This window comes from Ceratina calcarata, unplaced genomic scaffold, assembly GCF_001652005.2.
Source record: "Ceratina calcarata isolate Rehan_Ccalc_2016 unplaced genomic scaffold, ASM165200v1 scaffold224.2, whole genome shotgun sequence".
Classification (NCBI taxonomy): Eukaryota; Metazoa; Arthropoda; class Insecta; order Hymenoptera; family Apidae; genus Ceratina; species Ceratina calcarata.
In genome coordinates, this window is record NW_017144203.1 from 92568 (window position 1) to 103794 (window position 11227).

The 11227-nt window shown below is 36.6% G+C and overlaps 3 protein-coding genes and 1 non-coding gene across 5 annotated transcripts in view; 3 read left to right on the forward strand and 1 right to left on the reverse strand.

Annotated features, from left to right (window-relative positions):
• Positions 1–251: 251 nt before the first annotated feature.
• On the reverse strand, positions 252–324 carry TRNAR-UCU (transfer RNA arginine (anticodon UCU)). Its single transcript has one exon. It is a non-coding gene; the product is annotated as a tRNA-Arg (tRNA).
• Positions 325–901: 577 nt separating this feature from the next.
• On the forward strand, positions 902–5208 carry LOC108622490 (uncharacterized). The gene is made up of 6 exons (XM_018020398.2): positions 902–2370; positions 2442–2635; positions 2720–2855; positions 2929–3150; positions 3217–3505; positions 3722–5208. The coding sequence occupies exons 1-6, from the start codon at positions 1357–1359 to the stop codon at positions 5206–5208; spliced, it is 3342 nt and encodes a 1113-aa protein (XP_017875887.1). The 5' UTR covers positions 902–1356.
• Positions 5209–6835: 1627 nt separating this feature from the next.
• The window catches only part of sprt (PDZ domain-containing protein sprite), a 9533-nt gene continuing 5141 nt past the window's right edge, over positions 6836–11227 (forward strand). The window contains exons 1-4 of one of the 2 annotated variants that reach the window (XM_018020418.2): positions 6836–7085; positions 9597–9743; positions 10124–10217; positions 10575–10655. In XM_018020418.2, the coding sequence (XP_017875907.1) occupies positions 9664–9743; positions 10124–10217; positions 10575–10655 (255 nt within the window). In that variant the 5' untranslated portion in view covers positions 6836–7085; positions 9597–9663. The remainder of the gene's footprint in view (positions 7086–9596; positions 9744–10123; positions 10218–10574; positions 10656–11227) is intronic. The other variant, XM_018020417.2, reaches the window with a different exon arrangement.
• Positions 7747–8895, forward strand: LOC108622491 (meiosis-specific nuclear structural protein 1-like). The gene has a single exon (XM_018020399.1). It carries the CDS (start codon positions 7747–7749, stop codon positions 8893–8895), a length of 1149 nt encoding a protein of 382 aa, XP_017875888.1.

An 11227-nucleotide genomic window follows, 5' to 3' on the forward strand; every position in this document is an offset into this window, starting at 1 on the left:
CTCATAATCAATTCATTGTGCATTCATAAAACAATCGAACGATTCATAATAAATTTTTTGTTCCTAAAATAAACCTCCGATTTACATTTCGCGAATTATTTTTAGTTCGATTCTCCAGACCCCTGTCGATAAAAGAATAAGAAATAATCGTGAAGATTACTGAAAACGGGATATAAAGTACAATTTGTTCGCGATTGTTTTATTTTCCAAAAGATCGCCGGGAAATCGTGAAATGTGGATGCAAAACGCATCATCCCTTGCGGGGATCGAACCCGCGACCTTTGGATTAGAAGTCCAACGCGCTATCCTCTGCGCCAAAGGGACTTGTTTATGGACGTCTTACTTTAACTAACAAGTTACCATAAAATATTCTTAACATTAAAATTCTGCATATGTATGTTTCTTTACTTCGTTGTACTCTCAAATTGGTGAAACAACATATTTATGAAGCGATTCTGTAATAACAACAAAATAAAATTGCTGGTATTTTAATCGTTCTTCTCTTTATTTATCCTTAGCCCTGAACTATGACTGAAATTATAAGAACCAATTTGGAGAGTTCAATACTGAGAGCTCCAAAATCAAAAGTAGAAAATGAACATAAATGAATACAATGAAAAATGGAGTATTATGTAATAAGATAGCCGATGTTGAAGGATAGCACATAGTTGCGGAAAAACGTGAGGAAATATGTAAGGGCTGTGCGCACTGCGCAATGCTGTGCACAAAATCCCATAAAATATATATTTTCAATCATAGGATCCACTGAAATTTGACCACTTATTTCACGCACTGTCCATGTATTCGAATCTGAGTGCAGGTAGTAGGCTGTAAGAATTGATTATTGAAATAAAGATTGATTGTTCTCAAGAATCATCAGATTTAAGTTGGCACCTACCTCTCCTTACTAGAGATGGCGTTCAAAATCACTAACTGTGATTTATCCATGATTTATCACTATTTATTACAGCGATTGGAAAATCACGATCACTGAAATTATGACCGTGATCGCGATTTTTCATATTGTATGGATTCACTATACAACATTCATATTTCCTCTTCATATCTTCTTCAATCTCCTTCCTACGTCGAACGAGGAGTGGAGCAAATAGGAGGAGGGGGCAGACGAGGAAAAGAAAGGAAACAAAGAAATCTGAAGCAAATCAGCCATTGTTGATCATTATGCTGTAAAGCAATTGTACATACATTACGTTTTAAGTCATCGCCGATTTTAGCCATTTTCGCTGTTTTTAAGTTAATTATTGTTACAACAAGCTGTAACTTGGAACACGTTCTAGTGTGTAATACATTACCTGTTTTATTCGTGCAAAAGAATTTGGCAAAATAACACCAATCATGGAACATTATAAAATGATTAGTTCGAACCGAATGGTAAACTGTATGCAAGAGCTTGACGAAGTTCGTACAACAATCTTAGCTGTATTAGTTTCCCATAAAAATGGGTGTACTTTAAGCGAATTAAACAAGAGTTATTACGAGTTGGAAGGTAGATCTATACCATGGAGAAAATTCGGCCATTGTTCTGTACAAAGTTTACTAAGCAGTATGCCAGATATTGTAAAAATGGAAGAAAAGAACAATGAAGTAATTATTACTGGTATTCCATCTGAGAAGACCATGCATATCACAAAAATGGTGGCTCACCAAAGAGATCAAGAAGCTCCATGTAGGAGAACATTTAGGCCTAGCCCCTATTATCCTACGACTTATCCTTCTATGGCTTTTCTGTCAGCTGCTATGTTGACCAAATTAATTATTTTCGTCGAACAACATCCAGGGGGTGTAAGGATGGACTATATAACACGGGAGATCAGTTCTTGCATGAGTTACATAAGGATTACTGCGGAGAATATTAAAATACAGATACAGTGGTTAAGTCACAGGATTTATTGTAAATCCAGCAAAGTCTATCCTAAGAATCTTCAGAACAAAGAAGATCTATCCAATTCTAATAGATATGCTGGTTACAGTCTGACTCAATTGTTTGATAGCAATATAAAAGTAAATGCTACGATACTTATAAGCGACCATATTAAATCTCAACTGGAAAAGCTTATCAGTAAACACTCGGATGGAATATGGTGTGAAAATTTACCTAATGCATATTTAGATGAATACAAAGTTCATCTATATTATGTTGAGCTTGGTTTCAATAGCGTTCTCGAATTCACATCAATTTTGACAGATATATTTCATCTTGTCCAATGTAAAGAAACTGGAAATTTTAAACTCTTTTATTCAAAAAGAGAAATACCTTTGAAAACGGCAATACCTCAATTCAAAATAAAGGAAGTAGAGGAAATACCTCGGAATCATGTGGAAAAAACGGAAAGAATACCAGTATTAATGGTAAACACATTTTTCTTAAATTATCTTAATAATCATTAATTGATATTGAATCACGTTAATATTGTATTTAGGAACTCAACATGCTTCCACCGAACGATGTCATGACTATTGGAGACTATGTCGAACCCATCAAAGTTGCGGATATTGAATGCGGTGATTTAAACATTGTAGAAGTTCATGTCGCCGAAGTGTACACGCCTACAGTATTTTGGATAAGACTCCGTCGCAATGCAAGAATGTTTCACAATTTTATGAGGCAATTTCAGTACGTTTAATTACAATAAATAAGAAACTAATTTCATAACTGTGACTAAAAAACTGTGTAGTAAATGTCAACTGTCGTTTCCAGTAATTTTTATGTAGAGAAGCACGACAAGTACCAAATTCCACGTTATATGATGAAAAAGGGTTTGTACTGTGCGTGTGAGTACGATGGACTATGGCAGAGAGCCATAATTAGAAACGTTCAAACAAACTGTGTTACCGTAAGTATGCAAGACTTTAAAATTATACTTAACTATTGTCGTCTAAATTAAAACTTGATTACTGTTATTGCAGGTAGTGTTTTTAGACTATGGAACACTTAAGTCTTATCCTGCAGAATCGCTGTACTACCTACATAAAACATTCTCTCATTTACCTTCGCAAGCAATTCCCTGTAGTTTATTTAACATCAGGCCAAGTCATGGATCCCAATGGTGCGAAAAGAGTAGACAAAAATTCGCACAGTTGACGATGCAGAAAGATCTGGTGGCAATAGTTGTGTCGCGCAATGAACAGGTAAGAATACCAAACGATTTTTTAAATTCGCTTGAATTAATGATGTTTGTTTAAATCTGTTTATAGACAAATTCGATGTCGATCACTTTGACGGACACGTCGGAAGATAATAACGATATACACGTTACAGACGAATTAATTGAACTCGAATTAGCAAGAATCGGCAAAATAGTATCCAAGAAATCCGAAAATTTTCCATTTCAGTATTATTTAGAACGCAAGTATCAGGAAGAAAGAAAAGTTAAGAAACTAGATCCTGTCGCTCAAAATGTCGATGTAAAAAATAAAGAAGAAGCCAGAGAAGAAAATGTCGAGAGTGAGAAAAGAGAAAATTTCGAGAGCGAGAAAGAAAGAAGTGTCGAGGGCGAGAAAGAAGAAAATTTCGAGAATGAGAACGAAGAAACAAAAGAGAATGATTCGAATTACAATTTTGCAATGGACCTGTATGAATGGGGAACTAATACAAATACAAATTCTGTCAACAATTCTATTAATTCACCAAATAATGGTTTAAAAAATTCGGTATGTAAGAAACTAAACGGAAATCTTGTTAACGATAATTTCCTTAAAGCAGTGAGAAATAGTTCGTCTTACATTTCTTGTGATCGATTTATACCCTGGTTGCCAAGTGGGAACATCACTAAAAAATTTGATTACGATACTTTGAAGTTAGAGAACATAGAGGACAATAAAAGAAATAATACTAACGTTATGACAAAGACTGAAAATAGAAGAGAGAATAATGTAAGCAAAGAACTAAGTACCGATTCCCCTCATAGAGTTAATAGTCCTCCCATAGGAGTGAGCGGAAATATAAAAAATAAATTATGCGTTTCGACCAAAGATGAAACTGAAATACAAAATAGTGAATCCTCTTATGAAATCAATAATATAAAAAACACGAGCAGCGATGAAACAGTCAGTAATTCTATCGATACTCCTAAAAAAGATACATCCATCAAACCGGACACATTTAATTCCAAACAGAGAGTATTGTTGATGAAAAGGCTATTAAATGTTAGACAAGTGAAATCTGATTCTGAGGATATGAGTGTTTCGGAGTCAAAATCTAGTAGTGATAATTGTAACAGCGACCTACAAATGATTTTGCAGGAATTATCAAAGACTTCAGAGTCTGTAAAGGCGGATACAGAATTCGATGACACGGTTTTAGGCCAAAATAAGGGATCAGATTGCATAGACCAGGCATGGATGTCAGATCTATCCTCACCATGTTTGTCTTTAAATGATTCAAACTCTGATTTAGTAAAAATTAGTAAATCAACATCAACTGAAAATAGTGAAACGAATACAAAAAAAGATTTAAATTATGTAAAAGAACCACTCTTAGTAGAAAGATCATCCACTAACTCATATTCGGAAATAGAAATACCCGTAGAAACGTTAAACAAAAATTCATTGCTGTTTGTTACATCGTCTTTGAATGATTCTAGTTCAAACTCTGACTCCGTAAAAACGGAGTCTAAATCAGTATCGGTGGAAAACATTGAACCGAAAACAAAAAATGATTTAAATTCTTCTGAAGAACCATTGTTAGAAAAATCATTTACTGACTCATGTTCGGAAAAAGAAATACCTGTAGAAACGTTAAACAAAAATTCATTGCTGTCTGTCACATCGTCTTCGAATGATTCTAATTCAAACTCTGACTTCGTAAAAACGGGGTCTAAATCAGTATCGGTGGAAAATATTGAACCGAAAACAAAAAGTGATTTAAATTCCTTGGAAGAACCATTGTTAGAAAAATCATCTACTGACTCCTCTTCAGAAACAGAAGGACCGGTAGAAATGTTAAATGAAAATTCACTGATAGCTGTTGATTCCAACATTCCTACTTTTAACGACATAGATGAAGATACTTGTAGCGAATCTTATATACCAGATCCTCTATCTCTTTTAAGAGAAATGACCAGAAATAATATTCCCTATAATGGAGAGGAGAATACAGAGACAGAAGGGATTCAAATTACAGAAATAAACGATTCAAATCCGAATGACCAGACGCTTTCCACACAAGCTTTGTGTACACTTAGGTAGAGAAGTCTAAGTCATTCCACTCTTGATTAAGAAAGAAATATTACACAGCCGTATGGAAACCATACTTTGTTTCTGATTTTTGTTTTATTTTTTTGAGCGAAATACGAAGTATTATTTTTAATGACATAAACAATAGTTAACGAAAGTATTTGTACAATTATCACAAAGTATTTTTTCCTTGGTTACACTGTCACTACATACTATGAAATAGAAAACACACTGCAAAACAGCTAGAAATATTGGATTGCAGTGAGAGATAGAAATAAGTATTATTTATAAACTGCATGAAGTTAGGTGTGTTTTTGTATTTAGTTTGTACGAAAGAGAATCCCAAACTGAAAGGGATCAGAGATGATAAAGTTCCCTAATTTGTAGTTTGTAAGTTGATCGTGTCATATCTTTGATATGTATAAAGATCTTAATGTCTCCTATACAGATCTATTAAGAACAAAGTGTATCGAAAATTGTGATCCAATATTCGGTACTTCTTGCCAAATTAGCTCAGGGTTTCTACCAATTGACGGAATTTTTACGTCGATGGTCACGAACATAAGTAACAAATTATTTATTGTGATCCGAAATATTCGTTAACTATATCGAAGACTAGACGCATCACTAGCTATTTTTTTATAATCTATTACTTTCTCCCTTGAAGATACAGTGATGTATATATAAATGATGTTGAATATCCGATATTTATTGTTCATCATTTGTATAATAATAGTCGATCAGTATTATACACAAGTATTCTTGATGCAAGCATACGTATATGGTATAATACGTACCATATGGATATCTACACGTCAGATCTAAAATGTTCAATTAGTATTATACTAACAGTACTCTTAAGGAGAGAATGTATATTTCTGTGATGTCAATTTTTTCCAAATATACTTTTGTGAATGAAGCTGATGTTTCTATTCCATAATTCTAAACAATTTTCCTTAAACTATGTCCAGAAAAAGATCCTTTATGAAACTGAAGTATCTATTCTTTCCTATCCTTCCTATTATTGCTAAAAAATTCTTCGTTTCGAATCTCGTAAAATGCGAAACTTCCGCGAATAAAACCGTGCATCAGCTGGCCGGATAAGAAAGTGTATGGCCACAAAAGTTTCACAATACACCTAACTGTTGCCACGATTGTTTCCCTTCGTTTTGCTACGGTATTCACGCACCACCTGTTTTATTTTTAGGGAGCCGAAATCGAAAGGAAGTCCCAGATGTTTCAATTCCGATAGACGCATCGTTTCAATACAGAGAATTTAGCTTTTTACAATAGAAAAATACATCATAAGCATTATCAAAGTGTTGCTCTCTTATTTAAAAGACATATTATATAAATTTTGTATTTGATAGAGAATATCCAATTAATTAATTCTGAATGTTTTAATAAATAATTTTTTTTAATAATATCAGATAACAGTTCTTATTGATTCATCCTGTACTCAGTCTTCCTTATTAAGGATATAAATTGCCTAAGTCTCATTCTTTCTCTCCAGACTGTTACGGTGAATTCGTTAAAAAGGAAAAAGAGTTCGCTCAAGTATTTTTTAAGTGTTTCGAGGAGTCGTAGGAAGTTACCTGGCTGGGTTCCTGGAGGGATGGGTTTGGGTTTAAAGGGGGCACGCGAGATCCGTCGCGCGAAACCCGGTTAGTCGGTCTCGATCCTCTCCGCGTTTCAGACCGTTTCACTCCGCTTCAAGAAGCGTTCGCCGGATTTTCAAAGTTTTCAAACGTTCCTCAGTTATTTTTCTTCTCGAGAAAAAAACATTCAAAACGTTCGTCAATCTCTACTTGTGATCTTCGTTCCCGTGAATTTTTCAAGTTCAATATTCGAGTGGATTGGATTCATAACGATCGCTTTCAAATCGTAGGGTACGTTGGATCCGTGTTAAATAAGAGCTAAACGTTAAGTCAACGGTGTTAAACACAGCGCTTTATTCATCTCTAAAATCTCTCAAGTCAAGTATCAAAAATAATGCTTTATTCATCTCTAAAATCTCTCAAGTCACTTCTTCATACACTTCTAGTTAAATTAGTATTCGTGAATCGTAGTTCATTGCCTGTACACAAATCCTCAATTATTTTTATGTTATCATTCATCAGATAAATGAGGTGCAAGAAGGAATATTAAGTACGAGAAACTGGAACAAGTCAAATTAAATGCGAACTCAATACAATTCTGGATCGTCGGAGTTTTTATACTTTTGAGACCGTGACAAACGATGAATCGGAAGTTATAACAGTAATCAAATTGTTTTCGCTCGTGTACAAACGATTGGAGAACAAGCTCGTCGTACTGTTATGAAGAAAAACAATAGTGCAGCAAATCCGTTAAGTCATTTCGTTGAGTAACTCCTACGGATTATAAATCATTATTAATGAACGCGTTTCCCCCCGTTCATTATTATCGAAAGATATAATTGAACGGATAGTGCAAGAAATATCATTACACACAGTAACGGTATACGTACGAATGGAAAAAGTATTGTTGTAACGAGAGAGGAGGTCGTAACAGTAATAGCGTGAAAAAAGCATGGAGCATGAATCAAAATATCGTATCGCGAAACTGAGACGGAGCGTGCGAAATCGAGAATCGTGCGACGATTTGACGGAACTGGAAGCGGAATTGCGAAGAGCGTATCTGGCGAAGGAGCTGCGAGCGCAGCTCTTGGAAAGAGAGGCCGAGCGTTACGTGGAAAATATTCGAAAACAAGCCGCGCGCGAGGTTGAGCAGCGGGCGGTCCTCGAGGATGATCCTCGCAGGAGATCCGAGAGCCGCGAGCAAAAATCCGCAGCCTATAGGCAAGAGCTGGACGTTCAAATAAAACAGAAGGGAGAGGAGAGGAGGATCGCGATAGAAGAAGCTCGTCGGGAAAGAGAAATACTGGCGGAGGTGGATGAAATAAGAGAGGAATGCGAAATGCTTGAAATCTTCGAGAAGAAGAATGAGTTGGCGGAGATTATGAGAAGGCAGTGGTTGGTGTCGCGAGAAATGAGACAGATACGCCTTCAGAAGGAAGAGGAGTTGGAAGTGAGGAAGGATCTTGAAAATGAGGAGTACTTGAAGGAAATTAATGATAGAACAGAGAGAGCTAAGAAGCTTCGCGAGGAACGACTAGAAAAGCGAGAAAATACAATGCGCAAAATTGCCGATGTAATAATGAGCATAGAGATTCATAAGAGAGAAAGAGAAAAAATGATAGAAGACTTGATAACAGAAGACATAAGACTGGAACTGTTTCTTAGCGATGAAGAAGAGGAAATTGAACGAAAGAAAAGGAGAGAGGAATTGGTGAATGCTTTGAAGGAACAGATACTCTTTACGGAAGAGTGCAAGCTTCGTTTTCTCCGAAAGGACCGTGAATTCGCGGAAGAGATTATGAGGAAGATTGCAGAAGACGAGAGAATTGATAAACTGACAGACGAAGCTAGGAGAAGAATGCGAGCTCAATACGCGGAGGACTTGAAACAATTAATAGAAATTCGTCGCAAGATCCGAGAGAAAGAAATAGCCATCATGGAACAAGATCTTAAAGATCGGGCGAAGCAAGAGGAAATTAAAGCGGAGAGAATGAAGAAAGACAGAAAACGATTATTGCAAGAACATGCGTCGAACGTGGCTGAATTCGTTAATAAAAATGCTCTTTCCGAGGAAGAACGAAAGTTTATCCAACAATTTTGATAATAGAATTATAAAATAAAAATGTGTCTGATAATCGATTTTCAATTTTAATTTAATTTTATGAAACTTTATTTAGAAATGACGACACGTAAATCATTGATTTCTGTTAGTTTACTAAAATATAATGATGCAGCTTTAAGAAGAATGGAACATACTTTAAAGATGCTTAAGGGGCTGTTGTATGCATCAAATTATTAGATATTTATGAACTTATGCCCGTCGGTTTATGTTTGTACGCTATCTTATTGTTAGTGGGCAGAAGAATGAACTTTCTCGCGCATAACTTATGCAGATAGAGAGACCAGAGGCTGCCATTACGTACACTACATACTTGTTACTTAATACGTTTGCGAACAGGAGTATTACTCATAACGATTCGATTTGTACGTGGGCTTACTCATTGAAACCGCCACGCCATGGCGCCTGTTCTTATTAGAAAAAACTAATTAACTGTAAGAAGCCCCGTTAGATAAACTGAAGAGCATACACTTTTTAGATCAAGTTTACCTGTTTGCTTTTAACAATTATAATTAATAAACACAAACATTGAATAAATAAATTATGTAAAACTAAGATTCGTTACGTATTACTCATACCCCCCTTTCGTTCCTAAAATTGATAATAATCCTAAACTTAGTCGATTAAAAACTCAGAATATAAGGGGACATAAAAGAAGAACTTATAGCATTTTTCTGTTACAGTTGTCGACACGGCTGCCGTTAAAGTGAGATTAACGCGGTTTGAAATGTCGGTGTCGTCGTCGCGATCATGAATGAGGGCCGGTGCCACACCGAATCGCCGGTGCTCGCTGAACATCAACCGTTCAACCGGAATGGGAAGCCACTCAGGTGTGATTAACACAAATAAAACTCGTCGCCAACACATGTATTATATTACAGATTCGCGGTTTAATTGCAATCTCAGCAACGAGAGCGTGAAAGGGATTATGTGTCGCTTGACGATTTATCGCCTTTAATTGAAGGCTACGATACTAAGACGTTTAGATCATCGTAGTCGCTCTCGCAGTTATCAGCTCATTCACGACGATTTAACACGTCTCGTAATTTTACTAAAAAAGAACGTCGAAAGTTGTTCCTAACGCAGTTTATAAGATACAGTTTACTTATATCCTAATTGATCAAAGTAGATATTTTCAATTTGTAGCGACGATTCCTTCGATTAAAAAAAGTAAAACTGAACCGACTGGATCGACGATCTCTGATTCCAGGGCATCGAAGAAGAGCGCCCTATTCTATACGACTGACTGCGGCGACGTTAAGGAGGATCTAGGATTGAAACTACAACAGCGATCGGTCTCTCTGGTGATTTTTTCAATCCTCATCGATAAACCCGCGAGACGAAAGTTTAACGCTCGAAATAATAAGACACCATGTAGAGTAATCCCCGTGCGCGTACACGTGAACCGACTTTTTTTACGGGAACGACGCGCGTGTAATCGTGAGAATCCCCGAGCAAGACCGAGAAATCGCGATTCTCACGAAAGCCCCGCGATGTCTCGCATTATTTCTTGGCTTCAAAGCAATGTACATAATTCACGCTTACCCAGAGCGAGCTCCGAAGGGAATGACTCCGGAGAGCTAACAATGAGACGTATATACCTATTTAACACCGCCCCGTCCCGTCTCGCGTAAAACAGAGACTTTTTAACTTGGTTCCAGACCGCCTTGCACACGGGCACGGGCACCCAACAGCAGTTTCTGGAACCCAGAATGGCGCAGCTAGAAACCTTGGAAGCCAAGGTAATAAGAGAATATCAATTTTAGGATAATCATACCTATTATATCTTCATACGTTTTCAGTTGAAACGCATGATTATTATTATCAATCACACGTTTTCTATCCGTAACACTTCTACAATTTAAATATTTCTGAGGTAATATCGAACGAAGTGTTAATGAACACATCCAGGAGAAATGTAATTTACATCATGAATATTAATCGGGAAGCGATAACTCTTCCCCTTCTGTTTTCATTTGCTGCAAAAAGGAAGCGTCGGGAGATGCCCGCGATTATTGGTGGATCCGCAATAGCCTCTTCCCTTATTTTCTCTTCTTTTATTTTAAAGCCTGTCCGACCAGTGATTTATATGCAGATGAGAACCGTTCGGGGTTCGGGGCCCCCTTCACTCGTGTTTCGGACCCAGAAAGAAGAGAACCGCGTGCGGGTGCCATTAAAACTGCCCCGAGTCCACACACCCGATGTACAATGGCGTAGCCATTCTCTCAGACACTTTTTTTCAAAACTGATTCTTCGTCGAAATCGAGAGAAATCCTTGCCAATGAATATTTGAAACTTAACATCAGTTGGAATA

Coding starts and splice junctions, on each gene's coding strand:
- LOC108622490 (XM_018020398.2), top strand. CDS start 1,357: ATGGAACATTATAAAATGATTAGTTCGAACCGAATGGTAAACTGTATG. Junction 2,371..2,441: donor AAAGAATACCAGTATTAATG/GTAAACACATTT, acceptor TATTGTATTTAG/GAACTCAACATGCTTCCACC. Junction 3,151..3,216: donor TTGTGTCGCGCAATGAACAG/GTAAGAATACCA, acceptor ATCTGTTTATAG/ACAAATTCGATGTCGATCAC.
- LOC108622491 (XM_018020399.1), top strand. CDS start 7,747: ATGGAGCATGAATCAAAATATCGTATCGCGAAACTGAGACGGAGCGTG.